Consider the following 20433-nt stretch of genomic DNA (forward strand, 5'->3'; position numbering starts at 1 on the left):
TTCTGTATGTACACACACACATTCATGACCGTCTTTATTGAATTCTATCAACAGCATTGTTTAGTTTTCTGTGCTTTTTTTTAAATTTATTTTTATTACTGCCTGTTACATACATTTGCAAAAATACATTATACCCTTTTTACCCATTTTCAATGGGTTCAGGTTATAATTACGTCTAGGTCATTAACTGTTATTACATTATGTAAAGGATTATTGTCGATTGTATAGCTAACACGATAAGGCCTAGTATGATTGAAGGTCATAAACCTACACTTTAAACAATTTAAATGGAATTGATTAGCCAACATTAGAGTCGCAAAGAGTTCAATTCATCTCGTAAATAATAGTGATGTAAAGCATTAGTATACAGAGGCTATTTTAGTCAAGAAAATATAACACAATTTCTTATAATATAAGGGAACCTGACATTCTAAAATCGTCGACTTTGCGCCTTGTCCGTCATATATCGGCCGGCAGCATCCGCAACTTTCTAGTCATTCAATGGCCGCAAAAGCCACTGACGGTGTATCACAACACGCCAGTTATGCGAGTTTGGCTTCTGAGTCACTCTGTTGCCGGGACAACGAATGAAGATAACCATCCCGCTCGATCGATAAGCCTGGTGATTCGTAAAAGGGACACAAAATATGCGTTAGACTGCTTCATTTCGATGTCGGAGAGGGCGCAAAGTAACATATCGGTATCTGCTTTCCCAGGATGGCTTCTTCAATCTTAACTAAGTCAGCTCATAGTAGGTGCTCTTTTAGAAGATTGATAAGCACACCCTTGACATTTGAGGTCCATTTGTATAATCGCTTTAAGTATGTGCACCGACAATCACGTCGAAAAAGTGACGGTGTAGTCTCATATGACCTAAATACAGGTACTTGCTTTATATTAATATACAATACAATATAATACAATACAATTTACAGGCTTTATAAATTAGAAAAGGGCTTACAAAATTTTTATTTCTTAATTATAAACAAAACATATATATTTTTGCTCATTCAAATAACTAATTTATTATATATGAAAATCTTCGTTAAAGTTTGCTCGACTATATAATGCCCTTTTAGCTGTCTCATCTTTCTGAGCGAAGCGGCAATAACCTCGTCTATAAAATACTACTCCAGTTAAAGTAATGGGCACTGCTAAGAGAACGCAAACTATTATGACAATCCAGACCAGACTGCCATTGTGTGGAGATCCTAATAATTTGTCATGTGCAACATTTAAAACTTCTACGCCTTTCAACTGTTGTGGAAGCTCACATTTAACATTTGTTGCTAGAAGTGGCGTGCTGTTGTTAACTCTTTGAATTAAGTAGTTTATCATAAACTCGTTAGAGGCATCGCAATTCCATGGGTTAAATCGAAGATCTATTACGTTAAGTTTATCCCAGCGAACAATTAAATTTCTTGGTATTGCTGTAAGATTGCAGTTATTTAAATAAAGCTGTCATAAAATAAAACCAGTTAACGATATATAATTTAAAAAAATATTATTTCTTTACTTTACCTTTTCAAGCGGGGGATAGTCCAAAAAGTTTGCCCCAGTAACATTCTTTGCTAAAGCATGTTCATCGATTTCTGTTAGCATCTTGTCATCACTTAAAATTAATTCTGTTAGATCTTTTGAAAATATAACAAAGGAAAATTGTGTTTTTGGTATATTTATATAATTATATAATTTGGTATGCTTCTTGCATGAATGTTCTTACTTTGTAGGTTATTCAGTGCACCTGGTCCAATTTTGTACAGTTCGGGCATATATGAAATACTAAGGTATTTTAAGTATGTCATCGCAGGAAAAACACTAAAAAGCAATAGAATAAAATTTAATCTCAACAATACAGCTTTAAAGAGTGCCTACTTTTCTCCTTCCAAGTTCGTGATAGGATTCTCATCTAAAACAAGGCGCTTTAAGTTCTTCGCATACGAAAGAGCTTTAGGTACTTGATTAAATAGATTTCCTGATGCTATTAAAGTTTCCAGTCCTCGAGGTCCGTGAAAAATTGTTTCAGGCAATGTTTTTAGTTCCATGTACGACATATCTAAAACCTTGAAATCAAAATAAACATCTATATATATTAAACTGTTTTGTGTTTAGCTTATTTGCTTCTAACTAATAGTTTTTTACGATGAAAGTATAATTTAATAAATTGGTTCAGGGTATACAAATTGTTTTCGAAAGAGCCCTACATGCAAAATAAAAAGAGTCATCAATTTGTTAAGGAAGTTGGCGGTAATCTGCTGACAGAATGCCAATTTTGCCAGTTATTAATCAACAAATAAATATATTACCTATTACAATTCTAGTCTGAAATTGAATTGTAAACTTATCAATTATTTAGGCAGCATAGTCAAAGAGGTAAGTGGGGACAGAATGTGATGAAATAATAAAGCTGTATAAATGTTGCAGTCAAAAATTGCGACTCTCTCCAAGTCCTTAGGAATAGCAAACATTTTGAAGAACGAAGTGGAATAAAACACGATTCTTCCATAAGCCAGGGAAAGATGAAGTGTACTATCAGGACCCGGTGAGTTTAACGGCTTGATTATGTCATGGTTGCCTACAGTTGAAAATAAGTAAAAAGGGTATAATGGTTTTGTACAAATGTATGTTACTGACAGAAGGAAGCATAACCGACCCCAGAAAGAGAAAAAAATATGTTCTTGATCAGCATTAATCCGTCGATCTCATAACCTATAAGCCCTAAAGACTTGAAATTTTGAAGGAAGGTCCTCCTAGAACCCACGCAATTCGCTTTTTTTAAATGAATTTTTATTTTTTGAACTTTCCATTAAACTAATTGTTTAATAATTTATTTTAAATTATTAAATTGCATTTAATTGGTAATTAAATTCATTCGAATAATTAAAAAACATTTTTTGAAAAATGAATTCCAACGGTTGCAACACAAAGGTTTGCAACACAAAACACTACTTAAAAAGCGATGCATTGGAATCTGATGGTAAAAGATCATGATTTTGTCATTAACAAAACTGACGACAATCGACACACCTATCTGGGGCCCGCTCCACCATAAACTTATGTATATCAAATAAAGAACTAAAAGTTGAAGTCAATTTCATTCATTTTTTTACGAGGTAGCCTGGGACCCACATCTTTTATTCAAGAGTGAAAGTGTGAAACACTTCTGATTACATTTAATAAAAATCGTTGAAAACTGATTTGAAGCGGACTTGATAGGAACTTGAAAAATGGGGCAGTTATCTCAAATGTGTAATTAAATTAAAAAACAATTTCATTAAAGCCTTCGTTTTTTTTAAATATTGTTGATCTTTTACTCAATTTTTGTCCATTGTATTTTGTATTTGTAGTCAACAGTTTTTTAACAAAATTGTGCAGTTCATTTGGTAGCACTAAACAATAATATTAATTCCTAATTTGTTCAGTATTTTAATGGCATCAAAACTAATATAATTGTCGGTGTCAAAAGCAGCCACTTATTGTGCAATTATTAATCATTCTGAAGCAAGAAATACAAACATTGCAGTCAAACAGAAGCAGAACAGGTTAAAGTGCCATTAAATTTAATGCAACAAAGTTCATATTTTTAAAGCAACTCGAAATTATTAAATTATTAAACTTGAGGTTTCTTCCATAAAAATTAAATTTATTTTCTGACTTACTCCTATTCATTATCAAAATGTCATTACTTCCATTCTCTTAATATTTTTTTTTGGCTGGCACTTTCTTTGATTTGAAAATAATCGCATTCAGAAACATGGTTAAATTCAACCATATCTGACTGCGAAGTATTTTTCGAAGAATTTTAATGTGTATAGACAACTCGACAAACTCAAGGTGTTGGGTGCCGTTAAGGCCACGCCCCAGCCAGCACCTTTTCTAATTTACTGCGCCTACTGAAGTTGAGAGATATCTCAGTTAAAGTTTCCTATCACATGCTCCTAGCTCCATATCCTGATATTTAAGCTTATATACAAGATAGAACTTATATTAAAGAAGTTTACAGTCATGTACGAGATAATAACATATTTATTGTGATGGGTTATTTAAATTTATCAAACATCTATTGATCCTTATTCACCGCAAAAATTACCTTTTGCCTTCAGCAAATCACGACTTTTTAGATAGCATGCTAGACCATATGCATATCATTTACATTTAGAGGTTTCATTGTTCAATCCTCTTAGTTCTTATTGCCCAGTGACCAAGTCCTGCCGATTTTTCACAAACGAAACTCTTAGAGATTTTAGAAATACCGCTAGGCTGCCTTAGAAACAAAAAAGTAATTGAGGAAGATATGATTATTAAATATAAACTTAATTTTTAAAGAAACATTAGGATTGCCATTCAATTTTCCGACCTAAACATTCTTTTATAAACGTAACAAGACGTTGGGAAAACGGACGTATTCAACGCAGTACATTGAGAGATGCCTGTCCCAGCATAAGTTGGTTAAAGCATTCCCTACGACCACATTCAAATACTTTAAAAATATTTTCATAGATAAAACTATTGGAAATTTCACCAACGGAGCATAACCGTGCTCATCGCGCTGATCAAGTGAACGTGACATATAGTCAACGACATTATTTCTACTCCATAATGAATCGGTTAGAACGGAAATAGCTGTTAATTGTAGGGTATGCGCCATGGGAAAATATTATCGTCCGTCGCTCTACCAAACAAACGATGACGAAATACTTCATGTTACTTGTATTCCGCGGATGAGAAATAATTCCTGCGTCAGCAAGTTTTCTAAATTTGCAGTGGAAGATATTCCTTCACGTGTAATCATAGACAATAAAGCTCTGAACTTAAAATTAATAAATCTGTTTTCGAAAACGAAAAGAATTTAATGTGGCAATGAAAAACATTCAACCGATACTATCAATATTATCCTCCTTGCAAACGTAGATTATAATAGGACAATATATTGGGACCAAAAAAGAGCCGATAACATCCATACATTCGTAGCCTGTAGACCTTACCACACAAATTAAGAAAAACACATCGGGACAAGAAACCAAATAAGAGGCTCTAGTCGGGAGGTCCCGAGCAGGAGATAAACTGAACCCTATTCTACCAAAAAAAAAAATAGTTCTTTCGATACGTGTCGAACTCGTAACAGACCCGCTGTTGCCGCCGCCTCTACCCAACAGCCAAACCAATAACTTATCGCTGCTAAAAAAACCAAATTAATCATATACATACATACAGAACAGAAAACTATACAATCGCAATTGCAATGCGGTAAATAGAGTTAAATAGAGTTGAATGTGTGTGTGTACATGTACACAGAAATCCTTGCAATTTGCGCTAGATGCCGCAAGCACGAGGCCAGCCAAAAGACATTTTCTTTAATAACTTCTGTGTTTCTTAACCGATCTTGGTAAAACTATCAGCAGTAGATCTTATTGTGCTATAGAGTATTTATATGTTGTAAAAAAATTCGACTGCATTAAAATTGTGTCTTAAATAGCTTGGTAGTTTAAATTGGTTTATTTACTGGATTTTTAGCTGTTATAAAATGAACGATAACTAATATCTATAAAGTATTCTAGAAACTATAATCCATATTAGGTTTGGTGAGTCTAGCTCTAATTATTTACAAGATTTGCTAAAAAAAAAACAGGATAATGATATCGATTTTTATCGATTGCTTGGAAACAGACAAGCTATCGATTATCGAAAAGAAACTCATACTCGAGTCAAGTTATCGATTATCGAAAATAAACTCGTACTCGTACTCGTACCTACATTCCGAATTTCAAGTCTCTAGCTCTTATAGGTTACTTGCGTTCACACATACGAACAAATAAGCGAACAAACGGACATGGCTAGATCGACTCGGCTGTTGATGGTCACCAAGAATGTATATACTTTATGGGGTCGGAGATGCTTCCTTCTGCCAGTGCATATATTTGCACAAAAACATTATTCCCTTTTCACCCATATTTCATGGGCCAAGAGTATAAAAAAAAAGTAAGTCGGGAGCTCCCGACTAGGGGATACCCTGAATCCTCTTCTATAAACACCAAATGCAGCTCGCCCCACGCGCTCGTTTGCTTTAGTACTAATAAATCAAAATTAAAAAAAAAAGTTCCCTCGTTAGGGTTTAAACTCGCAACTGACCGTATTACTTACTGCCGCCTCTACTCAACAGACGAACCAATTATTGAGTCTAAATGAGAAAAAACAGAGTAAAATAGCAGCACATCAAACAATACAATCGTAAATGCAATCCTCTTAATAGAATTCAAAGAAGACGCGCATGAATGTGTGTGTGTACATGTAAACAGAAATTCTCGCGATTTGCGCTTGCTGCCCCAAACTCGAGGCCAGCCAAAACATGTTTTCTTTAATAACTTCTGTGTTTCTTAAACGATCTAAATGACATTTTAACAGTATATCTTATTGTATTTTAATTGTGGCTTATATTGGTGGGCAGCATAAATTGGCTTATTTACTTGATTTATAGCTATGAGGTAATAGCGGAGAGGTGGCGATAGCTATAAAATGAAAGATACTCGATATATATATATATATATTCTAGAAGATACTTGTCAAGTTTGGTGGCTCTAGCTCTTATTATTTACCCCATTTGCTCCAAAAACAGGATATCGATATTAATTTTTATCGATTACTTGGAAACGGGGCAAGCTATCGATTATATGAAATACGCTCTTACTGCGCGGGCACTAGGAGGACCTACATACCAAATTTGAAGTCTCTAGCTCCTATAGGTTCTGAGATCCTTGCGTTCATACATACGGACGGACAGACAGACGGCTCAAGATCAAGTTACATACAATTGCACAAATACATTATACCCCTTTTACCAATTTTTAATGGGTTCAGGGCATAAAAAACGGACCGTTAAAAAAAGAACATATTTTTAAGCTCCGTACCATAGAACATAGGAAAAATTACTCAACGCAGACCTCGGGCAATCAGAAACATTAATAGCAACACCGAAAGTAAAGGGTCAGACACGGTCGCAGCATAAACATGCTGGGAAGCGCACTAAAAGTAATATTCGGCACTCTGACATTGACGACTAAAAACGATTAAGATTCGGCAGGGCAACTAATTATATCAGAAAACAGACACACTGAAATAAATAATAAAGCTAGGACACGACTTAACGAACTCACAAGGTCTTTGGAAATAATTCACAAAACAGATGATAAAGAGAACCAAAATTTATATAAAATCATTTTAGCAAAAACATAAAAAGCAAAAAACATACCATTAGCTAAAAATAAATGTAATTACCGCTCTTATTTTGGACAGCGTAGATAAGAAAGAACTGGCATGTCGTCTCTTACCAATGTAAGTGTAGTAGTATTAAAAATATTGATATACAGTAACAAGGTAGCCTATAGCGTCGCGCTGACCTTTGCTGTCTGTGAATTTGACTTCGCTGTCAGCAGCACAATCATTATTATCATTTGCGCTAATTTTCAAGGGCGCAACCATCAAAGTCCTAAATAGCAGAGGCATAAGCCAACTGATTACTGGGACAAACCTGTTGTTTCTGCCTAGACTCAAGTCTGTCATGATCTTCGGCTAAGGAATCTTTTAAACATTAGTGCTCTACACTCCGAACTAAAATCGAGACCATTGCTAAGCATAGAATTGTAGCTTAGAAATCCCCAAACGGATCCGCTTGATGATCAACGGTTTCCTCAAAACAGTTCTTGGCTAATCAGATTTCCCACATTTTATTACTATGTGTTTATAGAAAGTGCAGAAGGGAAAGAAAAAACAAAAACAAAACTTAACCGAAAGAAACCATGACAAGCAGCGTCCTTACTCTTATTTTTATCTTTAAACCGAGGACGGCTGCCGTTCATGGGCGGAATGAAAATATGTTTTATTAATCGGATGTTAAGAATTCATCATAAAACACTTTTATATATATCTCACGTCAAAAAGCCCAGACGCCCTGAAGACGGCTGGGCGATGTGCAACCGAAATATATTGGAAGCAAAACATTAAATAAAATTATTTCACTCTCTGTTTTAACAAACCCGGACCTCGAGCCAGCCAACAAGTATTTGATATATAGAAAAGATAGTTGGAGCTTCTGAGATCCCGATGATTATACACATCTTAAATAATTTTTTATTTTTAAGGTTATCGTCGTACCGTCCGTCTATCTGTTGTCTGTTGTCGGACCATAATAACAACTATCTACCGCAGAGAATATTAGTCGAAAATTAAAAAACAAATTAAGAATATCTCGATCATTTATTGGTTACTCTTTGCTTCCATTATACATCGGACCACAGTATTAAATATCACGATCGGTGAATATTTTTTTTTCAAACAAACATGTATTATATAGACGGTTGAAAAATATGCTTTCGTAAGAAACAATTTTTAACTTTTTTTTATCTCATAAGTAACGAGCTTCACTATTATCACATATCTGCAATGTTATTTAAGGAACCCCGTTTTTATATCCTGAACCCATTAAAAATGTGTAAGTATAAGGGGTATTTGTGCAAATGTATGTAACAGGCAGAAAGATCTAGCCATGTCCGTCTGTTCGTATGTATGAACGCAAAGATCTCAGATACAGACTTGATATCTAAAACGTATCTCCAACTTTTACCCGGGCAGGACGAGCTTATCCCGTTTCCAAGCAATAGATAAAAATCGATATCCAAATCCTATATTTTGCGAAAGTCTCGTAAGTTATAAGAGCTAGACCACTAACCAAAGAACATATAGATGGGACATGCCGCGTAAGCAAAGTGGGCACAAAAAAAATCGGTGCATCTGGTCCAAAGAACGAGTAAGATATACATATGATGTCTTTTGATCGGTTACACTACAGGAAATTGCTTGGCTTACTTTCCAACAATAACGAGCTAAAATGCAAGAGTTTCGCATCGACGTGGCAAACCCTTTCATTATTTCATATTACTCGTCCATTCCAAAGGGAAGATATTTGAGATATTTATCGCACAAATCATATGGAAGAGAGTATCCCCTAGTCGGGAACTAGACACCCACTAGAGCCTCTTACTGTTTTTTTATGAAATAGAAAATCTTGCTAAAAAAATTGCTGATACCGGACTAATATAAATAGCGTCAAAATAGCCAATATTTTACATACCTTCAATGCAGACAATCCAGAGAGTGCAGTTTCCGTAAGTTTATCGATCACTTGAAAAGTATTAGAGCACAAAATAAGCTCTTCAAGATTTGGCAGATGTTCAAACAAATCATCATTTAAGAAATGTAAGAGATTGTATCCCAAATTTAGCGACTTTAAGTTTTTTAGCGGCTCAAAATCCTGTTCTGAAAATGGTCCTTTGAAAACATCAGGCAGTAAGTTCTTTGAAGTTAATTTGTTATTTGACAAATCAAGCCTGGAAAGCTCTGTTAAATTTTGAAAAGCTCCAATTGTAATCGACGATATTTGGTTATATCCCAAATACAGATTCTTTACGCCGTAGGTTGGAAGAATAGGAATAGACGTATAATTATTGTGTTCCATTTTAATAGTCTCAAATATAAGTGTCTCGTTTTGAATGATTTCCCATTCATTTTCAGAAAACCACTCATTCAGCTTATTTGTGCAATCAATAAGACTAATTTCTGAATCGCAATTACATTTATTGCATACTCTATTTTGTAGCAGCTCCACCTGTAATAAAGAGATGAGATTAATGAAAATAAAAGCTTTGTATTTTGTATGCATTGAGAACTTAAAACTGCAATATACTAAATTATACTCTTAACTTTAAGATCATACCCCAAAAACCAGTCCTAGTCTGACGCATAAACGACTGCATTTCGCCTTCAATCTCCTTACACGAGTAGAAACTGTGGTGCAAACTATTACGTTGGGCAATGGCATCGCTCTGTAAGCCAACGTGGCATGCTTATTTATTTGAAAACTACTACTTCTGTAATTAACGCAGTCAAGAGAAAGAATAGAATAAACACAGAAATAAGAAGTAATTAAAAGCGTAAGCAACACTAACATGCGGCTGAATATAAAAAATAGGCGCGAGGGCGAGCGCGTGAGTTCAAATTATAGATTATCGATTGTACACTAAAGAGGCTGTCTTTAGTTAAACATATGTAAAGCGGCATACAAAAACGCACTAGCAATGCGAAAAAAAAACTGTGAAGGAAAACAGATAAAAGTATTAGTTATTTTAAATAAGATATTTAAAACGCCGATATTTAACACGTTTTTTCACTTCAAATTTTCACTGATATATGATTTAGTATTCTGATGCTTTACAAATTTGGCTTAGTTGTAAGGAGCAAAATATTTGCATCATAAACAGTTTTTCCTATGGAAGCTAATTTTCGACTGATCATTCCCATAGCAGCTATATAATGCAGTGGTATTAAGATTTCGTTCATGTGTGAGGAGCATAGTGAAACTAATAAATGCCTGTTTTGGTCAAGACATTCTTAGTGGCCTTAGTGTCCCTAGGCTGATTCCGAAATACATACTACCTGTACATGCAGTATCGCGAATGTGTTTTAAGACAGTTCACTTAAACTCTCTGTGTCCTACCCTAAAAATATGAGAAAATACACCACCGTCGGCCAACTAGCCACTGTAGACAAAGTCAAATGCTTTAAATAAAATAAGTGTATTTGTCAAGAGTTGCATTTTTTAAAGAAAAAGTATTATTAAGAAAAAAATAAATTCAAGAAAATTGGTCGTAGTTAACTTTTTTTATTAAAGCCGTGCTTAGCAGATGAAACAACCGAAGTGGACGTAATTATTGTTTCAAATAAATAAAAGATAACGGAAATTATATTTTCCGTCTATAATTATATATATCAGACTTGCCATACTTTTTATGAAGTGTAATTTTTAAAGATATATTTTTAAAATATGAAGATATATCTGATTCAAAGGAAAGCTTGAAAGTCTTTAATAGTTTTTTTTAGCCAATTTGTTGATATTATTTTGCGGGAAAGGTTATGGTTAGCCCTAGAAAACTAGCAAAATTTATTTCTTTGGCAGCAAAACCAGTGCAGTGAATAACAACACATATTTTCACATTTTCATGAATGCATGCATAATACACATATACAAACATATGTATGTGCTTGCACGCAATTGTCTGAGACTAGAACTTCTCTCCAGCACTCACTGTGCAAAAATAAAAGTAAAATCAATTTCTTGAAGATAGTTTTTTCACAAAGTGCTCTTTATGATAATATTATATAACACTTAAATATGTCTTACAAATTTCTTAATAGTATCTAGGGTATTACCCTATTTATTCATATAAAGCATGCATATCATGAATAAAACAAAAGTAACAATGCGTCGATCGTAAGTATAAAACTTTTTTCGCTCGAAGACTCAGAGCACCATCGATCAGGTTTGCTGAAGGCAAGTTGGCGCCTAACTCCGTTGCTAGTGTCAGCATTAACAAACCGCGAATTCGGAATTCGTTTGTTTGGCTTCTAGGGAGCGAAGAACCAGTCGGCTGGCGAGTCGTTTAAAATGGGAAAAGCGTCGAGTTCAAATGTATGGGTGTTACTCATCTTAGTGTTCATATTGTCTTTGGCAGAACCTAGTTGCTAAGAGGAGCTAGTTTTCTTTTATGAGCCGCACCATATTTTTTAAATTTTGCTGTAGATTATGGCATACTGTTAAGATGTGTTTGTTCCAATTAGCCTGAGATCAAGATGGACTCCAAGGTAGCGATGTTCGTGTTTATGCTCAAGGAGGTTGCCTTGGAGAAACACTCCTGGCGACGTGTCTCTGTGGATGGCGTACGTTGAGCATATCGACTATTGCCTGTTGATGGCAATTCGCCACTTGGATGCCCACGCCATGAACTCTTGCAAGTATTCTTGCAGCTTGGCAGTAGTCTGGTATACACAGCTGACTTTGGAAATGATTGCTGTGTCGTCGGCGAACAAGGGAGGTTAAACTTATCGGGTTGTTGCAGTGTTGTCGGGTACACCGTCGTTCCAGATACGGTGACCCATGCCGTTTTCATAATCCGAACTGATGCCTTGGTAAGATGCGCTTAACGCCATCCAGCCATTAATATTCTTTCGAATTATCGAAATTATCGACTGCGCCCTCGATGTCTTCGGGGGATTTCAGAATCATGTTGAGGTTGATTGAGTTGTGGAGTTCAGCCCTAAATCTCTTTGGCTGTTACAGGTCTAGGTCTAGGGTGCTAGGAGTGCGTTGCGAGTTGTACGCGTAATAAGTAGCATTTGCGGTTGCCAAAACATCGCGTACAGGCTCTGTTGTTTCTCCATAGCCTGTGCTTCGCATTCCAGTTTCCTCCCGTAATAAACTTTTGTCCTAGGTTCATTATTAGGAACTCAAAATTGGCTTTGGTCCAATTCCCCTCTGTCAGTGCTTATCTTGACTACGGACAGACTTTGGTGGGTTCTCAAACTTCTGTATGTCTCATTTTGGAGATATACGATGGGGCCAAGTTATATACTTATTATGCGTGTCCATGCTGAGAGGTATTGTTAATTGCAAATTTACCGCAACGGTCCCAAAAAGTCTAAAAAATAGAGGGTCCTATGCTGCTTGATAAGGCTGCACTGCAAGAACGTAAGCAAACGCACGCACAGGCAGCTGCAGCCACCTGCTCTGCGTCTTATTGACCTTGCGAAAGTTAATTTATTTTTTTAATTCAAGCTAATTTTCTTTTTTAGAGATTATTGTTGCCGGCAATGCTGTAACAGCATTATGCAAAACGTGAAGCGTGGCTTCAGAAAGTTTGTTTATCACTAGCCGATGTTAAATCGTAGATCACTTTGAAATAATTAAATAGCACTTGCGTTTCACTCAACTGTCGGAGAGACCATAAGACTTCTTAAGTAATTGGCAAATTATAATACAATACTCTCTCGGTAGAAAAGATGGTCTTAAAGATTTAATTGCAGAATTAGGCGACAGTCTCTGAATCTATTAGAGCTAGGGAGTTGAAATTTGTAAAGTAGGTCCTCTTAGTGCCATCACAGTACGAGTTTGTTTCCGATAATCGATAACTTGCCTGTTCTAAAGTTATCACTACAAATCGATAGCCAAATTGGGGTTTTTAAAAGCTAGAGACACCAAACCTAATATGCAGCTTCGGGAATAGTACATACTGATAAAATATACTTTATTTTATGGCTATCGACACCCCCTGCAAACACCACACAGTTATAAATGAAATAAATAAATATATGGAAACTTTGGAGCCACACATCGATATAGGCTATAATTGTAACGCTGTTGTTTCTTAAAAAAATATACTAATATTCTATATTATAATAAGATCTGCAACTGAACATTTTATATAAATCGGTTGAGAAACTCCGAGGTTATTATTATATATATGTATATATTTATTTGTATTTTTATACATATTCGCAGGACGTGTGTTTGTGACGACTAGCGCAATTTGCAAGAGTCTCTGTGCTCCGTATATGTGCGGCTAATTTAGTTATTTTTTAACGAAACCGAATTCTTTGTATGGCTGTGAGTGTTGAATAGAGCTGCGAGTTCAAATCCGGTACGGGTAGGAAACTTTTTCTAAATTTTTTTTTAAGTTAAAGGAAATCGAGCAAGAGATAATTATGCATTTGATAATGATTTGGAGAGGGGCAAAGGCTCTTCCTCCGCGAACTCTCATATAAAGCCTTGAACTTGTTTTTTGTGGATACCTTAAGCTTTTAATACGGTTTTAAAGTTGACGGTAAATCAAACATAACAAGTAAGAGGTTCTAGTCGGGAGCTCCCGACTACGGGATACCCTGAACCCTCTTCTTCCAACAGGCGATAGGTATAAAATAAAAGATGCTTGATATACATATGCTATTTTAGAAGCTACATGTCAAGTTTGGTGACTCTAGCTCATATTATTTGCCAAAATTGCTCAAAAAATAGGATTTCGATATCGATTTTAATCGATTACTTGGAAACGGGGCTAGTTGTCGAATATCAGAAGCAAAATCGATCTGTGCGGGCACTATGAAGACCTACAGCTAAAATTTCAAGTCTCGAGCTCTTATAGGTTCCGAGATCCTTGCGTTCATACATACGGACAAACGGATATGGCTAGATCGACTCTGCTGTTGATGCTGATCAAGAATATATGTATTTATTATGGATTTAGGATATAAAAATCAAGCTCATTTACCATTTACAAATCACTTGCAACTTCAAAAACGCAGAGCGTACAAATCTTGCGTTGCAGAACACGGCGCAAGTAGGTAACAAATTTGAATGCCAGAAGGCCATGACATTCAAATCAAAGGCGCGTCAACATCATAAATTATGACGTGACATTTCATAGAATTTTAGTTCTTCAAACAACAACAGTAAGTTAAAAGAGTGCAGTAGCTTGAATCATAGGCTGGAGCCCAAAACAAAAAGAGATAGCAACGATAGTTTTGATTATTGCACAATTCACATTGATTGTATGTATGTACATATGTATCTACTTGTGCGCATGAACCTTATACGTGTTAATTGGTGTATGTTGTCCGACCAAATATTGTCTTTGAATTTCGCATTTTTCGCAATATGTTGTGCATATGGTCTTTTAACTTTTATTTTGTGCAGCCAACATGTATAAGTTAATGTCAGTCTCTTCTTGGCGAATGAGTTTCTTTATGTATAGTTGTTTTGGCTGCCCCGACTGTGTCTGCTCGAAATACCTAAATTGACAATCATAAAACTAATGTTTTCTGAAAACGATGTTTTCTGGTAATTGTAAAATTACACCGGCGAGCTCGACTCGGAAACAAGTTTCTCCTTAGAACTATACTTAGGCTTAGGAAAATTTATTAAAGTTTCATTCAAGTCATTGCTTGCTGAAACCATAACACTAGCTATGTAGCTCATTAATTGACTCACACTTCTACCTGTAAAAAAATATTGTAGGGCCTACCACATTTATATTGGCCGACGCGGTCGCTATCATTAGATTCTCCAGTTCTATAAGATTCTATTATTTGCCAAACGTTTTTCATATACATACATATGTAGATGGGAAGTATTCCTCTGTTTTTGCTTTTTTACGATTATAATTCAGTATATACATATATAAATTTGATAGCTTGAATTTGATAAGTCAATAAAATCATTAATACAATAAATATATAATTGAAGATTTTAATTGTTGAACAAATAACCGCTGGTCATAAAATTATTTAAGTGATCAGTCACTTGACCTGTGTACATATGCAAGTGCACGTGCTTGCCAAGCGTTTACCCTTTCGGCCCAACGGGCTGCTGCAGGTAATAAGGGGTCAACATTCATTCATCAATTCAAACCCAAAATCATAAAAAAGAAGGGCGCGCGTCAAACGCGTGCCAAAAATGATATTTTATTTTACGCCCATGATCTGCCCATTCACACACATTTGTGTCTTTATGTGTGTGTGTAGAGCTCGAAATGCAGAAATCCCAAAATATTGTAAAATTTGCATCGGACAGGCAGGCAGGGACCAACAGGCACACAAGCGAATAAATGCTGCTATTCATATACAAAATATGCAAGTATGCGTGAATAGCAAGTCCAAAAACTTTTAAATACACACATGCCAACGCTTAGGTACCCTTTCCAACAAGAACGAGCTAAAATGAAAGAATTTCGCATCGACTTGGCAAACTCTTTCATTATTTCATATTACTCGTCCCCACCGACTATTGAAGAAAATTGAATTTGTGGGCATTTTTGCTTGTGCGGACACATACACACACAAACATTTAAACGGTACATAGACAAATTGAAAGAGCACTGAGAGTAAGCCAAAGAAGTTTCCTGTAGTGGGTGCGAGATAAAAAACAGCGATGCCGTTCTATCCCACAAATCATATGGATGAGAGTAAGCCAAAGCAGTTTCCTGTAGAATGAGCAAATAAAAAGACAGCGATGCCGTTCTACGACACAGGTCATATGTATTCTTACTTTCTTGCTGTGAGAGCATGCGGGCATGTCTCGAACCCGAACAAAAACGAAGGCGACTTTGGACCAGCCGCACTTAAAACGCTTGTCCCCGTCAATTATACTGTTTTCCAGTCTATATGCTATTTGGTTAGTGCTTTAACATATGTAGGTATATAGAGATTTTAAAATGATCGAGTAAATTTGAGCAATTTTGGTAAATATGAGCTAGAGTCACCAAACTTGACATGTAGCTTCTAGGATAGTATATATACATATATCAAGTATCATTCATTTTATACCACAAAGCTACAAATCAAGTTAATAATCCAACTTGTATAGCCACAATTTATATGCAATTGACTTTTTGAGAATACAAATATTCTATGGATCAATAAGATGTACTGTCGAAAATTTCATTAAGATCGTTTAAGAAACACAAAGGTTATGTGCGCACGTGTTAGCAGCATAGCTGCTGCGCAAATTCTAAGAATTTCTGTATACATGTACACACACACACATTCATGCGCGTCTTCTTTGAATTATATCAACAGCATTGCAATTGCGATTGTATTGTTTTCTGTGCTGCTATTATAATTGATTTTTTTTCTCATTAAGACTCAATAATTGGTGTGGCTGTTGGGTAGCTGCATTTGGTGTTGGAAAAAGAAGGTTCAGGGTATCCCCTAGACGGGAGCTCCCGACTAGAACCTCTTACTTGTTTTATATCTTCTACCATCTCGTATCCCATATAATTTGTTTAACATAGACCAAAGTAAATTTCGTTTGGTTTAATGATACGAGTAGTTATCTGTAAAAGTGTCCCATTTACTTCTGAGATTGTTCGCGATGCTGAGATTGTTCAAAGGCAGCCAAAGGAAGTATTTATCAGCATTTGAGTAGATATCGAATGAATAATTTCCCCATTAAATAACTGGATTGGGGTAGCGGCGAACTTTTGTCTTTTGGGATGTTTGTCTTATTTGTCCTTTGCAACAATTTTGCAGCTTGTTACGATTTTGACCCACACTGAATGGGGTCAATTATCGACACCTCGCAATATATGTATGTCATTTACTACGTCGGACTTGACTTGACTTGTTAGAATCACAATTTTTGAAATATTCACGATGCCGGGTGTTTTTACGGTCCTTTTCCAGTAATTCGAGGGCCGTTAAGCATATTTTCAGAAAACCATTATAGCACATTTTAAAATTTTTTAAAGGTAACAAGTTATTAAAAAAAAATATGATTCATTTTATTCACTCAATGAATGACTCACATCGAAATTTTTTTAGTAACTCATGGTATAAATATATGTATGTATATACATGTACATATGTATGTACATATAATATATGTAACTAGAATCATGATCTATATCTAAGTCATATTTGTAAAGGTTATACACGTTACGATAAATATGTACATATATAAATATAAAATCGAAAAATATTTAAAAATGTACCGTGAACATTGATCGCATGACATACATATATGTATGTACATACATACATATATATGAGTGGTATAGCGGTCGTGAAAGATAAATGCATATATGTACATATGTACGTATATACCATATATGAATAGGTTTTTACATTAAAATCCTTCAATCTTACTTTTTTGAGTGTGTCTTTTGGTTTTGTTTCTCCCTTTTCAGATCCAGGTATTGCAAATCCCAAATTTAATATTAAAAAGAGCACTGTTAAGATATAAAATATGTCTAAAACGTTCTTCATTGTTAATTTTAAGATTAACACCGTTTATTCAACAAGAGCAATTGTATATAACTGACTAACAAGTAAAGTTTTCATTTTGAGGCTTATTTCCCAAAAGGTATCTAATCTTATCAGTTTGTGCGCGTAAAGGGCACAATCACACGTTATCAGCAACAGGTAACGATACGTTTTCAATGTTTAATTGAATAGTTTGGAAAGCTATGCACATTTATGTATGTATATTTAAACAGCTAATTTTCCCTTTTACTCCTCGCATACGTCAAGAATTGAAATTTAATTTTAAGTCCTGGTTCATATGTACATATGTACATATGTACAAACATTGGAGCCGCACTCTCTATTTTTAACTCATGCGAGCATACAGCTTAGCTACGAATTGTAAATGAAACGAAAAGTAAGGACATTTTCGGCACACCAAAGATATAATGCCCTTATAGACTTTTGCGCCATTTGGCTTACAGTTTTGCAGATATGTGAGAATAGAGAAGTTCGTAAATGCTGAATCTGATATTTTGGAAAACACAATATTTTGACAAACTGTTCACACAAGAAGTATATATAGCCGTCGCTACTGCACTGAAGTTGGCTCTGATTCAGGAAACAGAACAAAAACATATTTACCACACACTTACAATAAAACATTGCAACACAGAATCAGAAAATGTAGACGAAAGGGAATTCAAGCGAGAAAAACGTGTTTTTTTTAAGTGAAGAAAAATTATATATTTCAAAGAAGATTTTTAACTGAAAAACGTATTTTTCAATCGATTCTTTCTATAGTGCTATAAATATGCTATCTATATTGAAAACAGTTGGCTCATATGTAAGCAGCATTAATTCCGGCTTTGGTCTAGATATCTTGATAAACAAAACTGTTTTATAATGCAGGTTTTGGCGACCTTTCCATTTTTCCAAGTTGTCCGCTGTTGTAGAATTGTATTGTAGAATTTAGTATTAGGTACCATATCTGATAATGTTACCACTTTCCCCCCTGTGGTTGTGGGTGTTCCACTGAAAAAACATATTTTTATTTGAAGGCTTGCCCCTCATTTCCCATCGGGTGATGTAATAGGGTTTATACAGGATAAAATTCAAGCCCCAATCATAACGGTGGAAAAATTTAAGTTTACGTATGAGAGGGATATTTTATCCTTACAAACATCTTGTGGGTTGATTAGCCAATTAAACTTCTCTTTCTCTACTAGACTAACACGTAATTATACATATTTTTCGCTTCAATTTAATTCAATTAATTATGCCTTGCATGAAGTGTTCAAGGTTCTCTGTGATAATTATAACAAGCTTTACAGAGTATTTTGCTCGGAGTCTTCTCTTCCTCGTATAAAGTATTCGTTTTGTACACGACTGCGCCCATCGGTCTGTTGGGATGCAGTACATTGCATCAGGATTCCCGCGAAAAAACAATAAAACAACACGTTTTTAAATAACTTTTGTGTTTCTTAACCGATCTTGATGAACTTTTCAGCAGTAGTTTATTGTTAAGTTGAATATTCTTATATTCAAAAAACAAATGCAAAAAAATTTGTTGCTCTAATTAATGGGTAGTTTCAAGTTATTTATTTCTTTGATTTATAACTATGGAGTGGAGCCAGCTATTAAATGACAGATACTTGATTTGTATATACTATTTTAGAAGTTTCGTGTCAAGTTTGCAGACTCTAGCTCTTACAACCTAACAAGATTTCGAAATCAACCGAATTCAATAACTTCCCTTTAAATTGGGTTACATAGTACAATCTCTTTAGGATCCCTTTTCAACTTGCAAAATAGTTGCAGGTGTGAATTCATTAAATTTATTATTTAAATCAAATCGCGTCATCCGTACAAAAATAACAAGTAAGCGGTTCTAGTCGGGAGCTCTCGACTAGGGGATACCCTGAACCCTTTTATTCCAACACCAAATGCAGCTTGAGCTACGCGCTCTTTTGTGTAAGTAGTAATAAAAATGAATAAAAAAAAAAGTTCCTTTGGCAAGGTTCGAATTCGCAATGACCGCACTACTTGCCGCCGCCTCTACTCAACAGCCACACCAATAATTAAGTCTTAATGAGAAAAATACGAATTAAAATCGCAACACAGAAAACAATATGAATATGTGTGTGTGTACATGTATACAGAAATTCTTGCAATTTGCGCTTGCTGCCCCACAATCATGGTCAGCCAAAACACGTTTTCTTTAATAAAGTCCGTATAGAATATTCGTGTATTCTAAAAATGACAATTGCATTTAAATTGTGGCTTATATTGATGAGGAGCATAAATTGATTTATTTATCTGATTTATATCTATGAGGTAGTAGCGGGGAGGTGGTGATAGCTATAAAATATAAAAAAACCTAGTATATATATACTATTATAGGAGCTACATGTCAATTTTCGTGACTCGATTTCGATATCGATTTTTATCGATTACTTGGAAACGGGGAAAGTTATCTATTATCGGAAACAAACTCGATCTGCGCGGGCACTAAGTTGACCTACAGCTAAAATTCAAGTCTCTAGCTCTTATAGGTTCTGACATCCTTGCCTTCATACATACGGACGGACGAACGGACAGACGGATGGACATAGCTAGATCGACTCGTCTGTTGATGCTGATCAAGAATATATGTATATACTTTATGGGGTCGGAGATGCTTCCTTCTGCCTGTTACATACATTTGCACAAATACATTATACCCTTTTTACCCATTTTCAATGGGTTCAGGCTATAAAAACTCCAGGTCTGCAGCCATCGCTTCACAATGCCAAGGAAAGTAGAAATTAGCGT

The 20433-nt window shown here is 35.2% G+C and overlaps 1 protein-coding gene and 1 long non-coding RNA gene across 5 annotated transcripts in view; both read right to left on the reverse strand.

Moving 5' to 3' along the window:
- Window positions 1–20433, reverse strand: part of LOC135430158 (uncharacterized) — a 142551-nt gene that overhangs the window by 20777 nt on the left and 101341 nt on the right. The gene's annotated exons all lie outside the window — the stretch shown is intronic.
- Window positions 875–18265, reverse strand: LOC135430159 (leucine-rich repeat transmembrane neuronal protein 3). 2 transcript variants are annotated; one of them, XM_064684713.1, is made up of 6 exons: window positions 18103–18265; window positions 9125–9658; window positions 1876–2063; window positions 1724–1818; window positions 1522–1634; window positions 875–1458 (listed from the first exon to the last, which is right to left on the reverse strand). In XM_064684713.1, exons 1-6 carry the CDS (start codon window positions 18256–18258, stop codon window positions 1027–1029), a joined length of 1518 nt encoding a protein of 505 aa, XP_064540783.1. In that variant the 5' UTR covers window positions 18259–18265; the 3' UTR covers window positions 875–1026. The 2 variants fall into 2 exon arrangements, with proteins under 2 accessions (XP_064540783.1, XP_064540784.1); XM_064684714.1 differs by lacking the exon at window positions 18103–18265 and adding an exon at window positions 17524–17684.

The sequence above is a fragment of the Drosophila montana genome, unplaced genomic scaffold, assembly GCF_035044405.1.
Source record: "Drosophila montana isolate Dmon_TW-CO22-7 unplaced genomic scaffold, ASM3504440v1 contig_2956_1, whole genome shotgun sequence".
In the NCBI taxonomy this organism is placed as follows: Eukaryota; Metazoa; Arthropoda; class Insecta; order Diptera; family Drosophilidae; genus Drosophila; species Drosophila montana.

Coding starts and splice junctions, on each gene's coding strand:
- LOC135430159 (XM_064684713.1), bottom strand. CDS start 18,258: ATGTTTTTGTTCTGTTTCCTGAATCAGAGCCAACTTCAGTGCAGTAGC. Junction 2,064..9,124: donor CTGGATTGTCTGCATTGAAG/GTATGTAAAATA, acceptor TTTGATTTCAAG/GTTTTAGATATGTCGTACAT. Junction 1,819..1,875: donor ACGAACTTGGAAGGAGAAAA/GTAGGCACTCTT, acceptor ATTGCTTTTTAG/TGTTTTTCCTGCGATGACAT.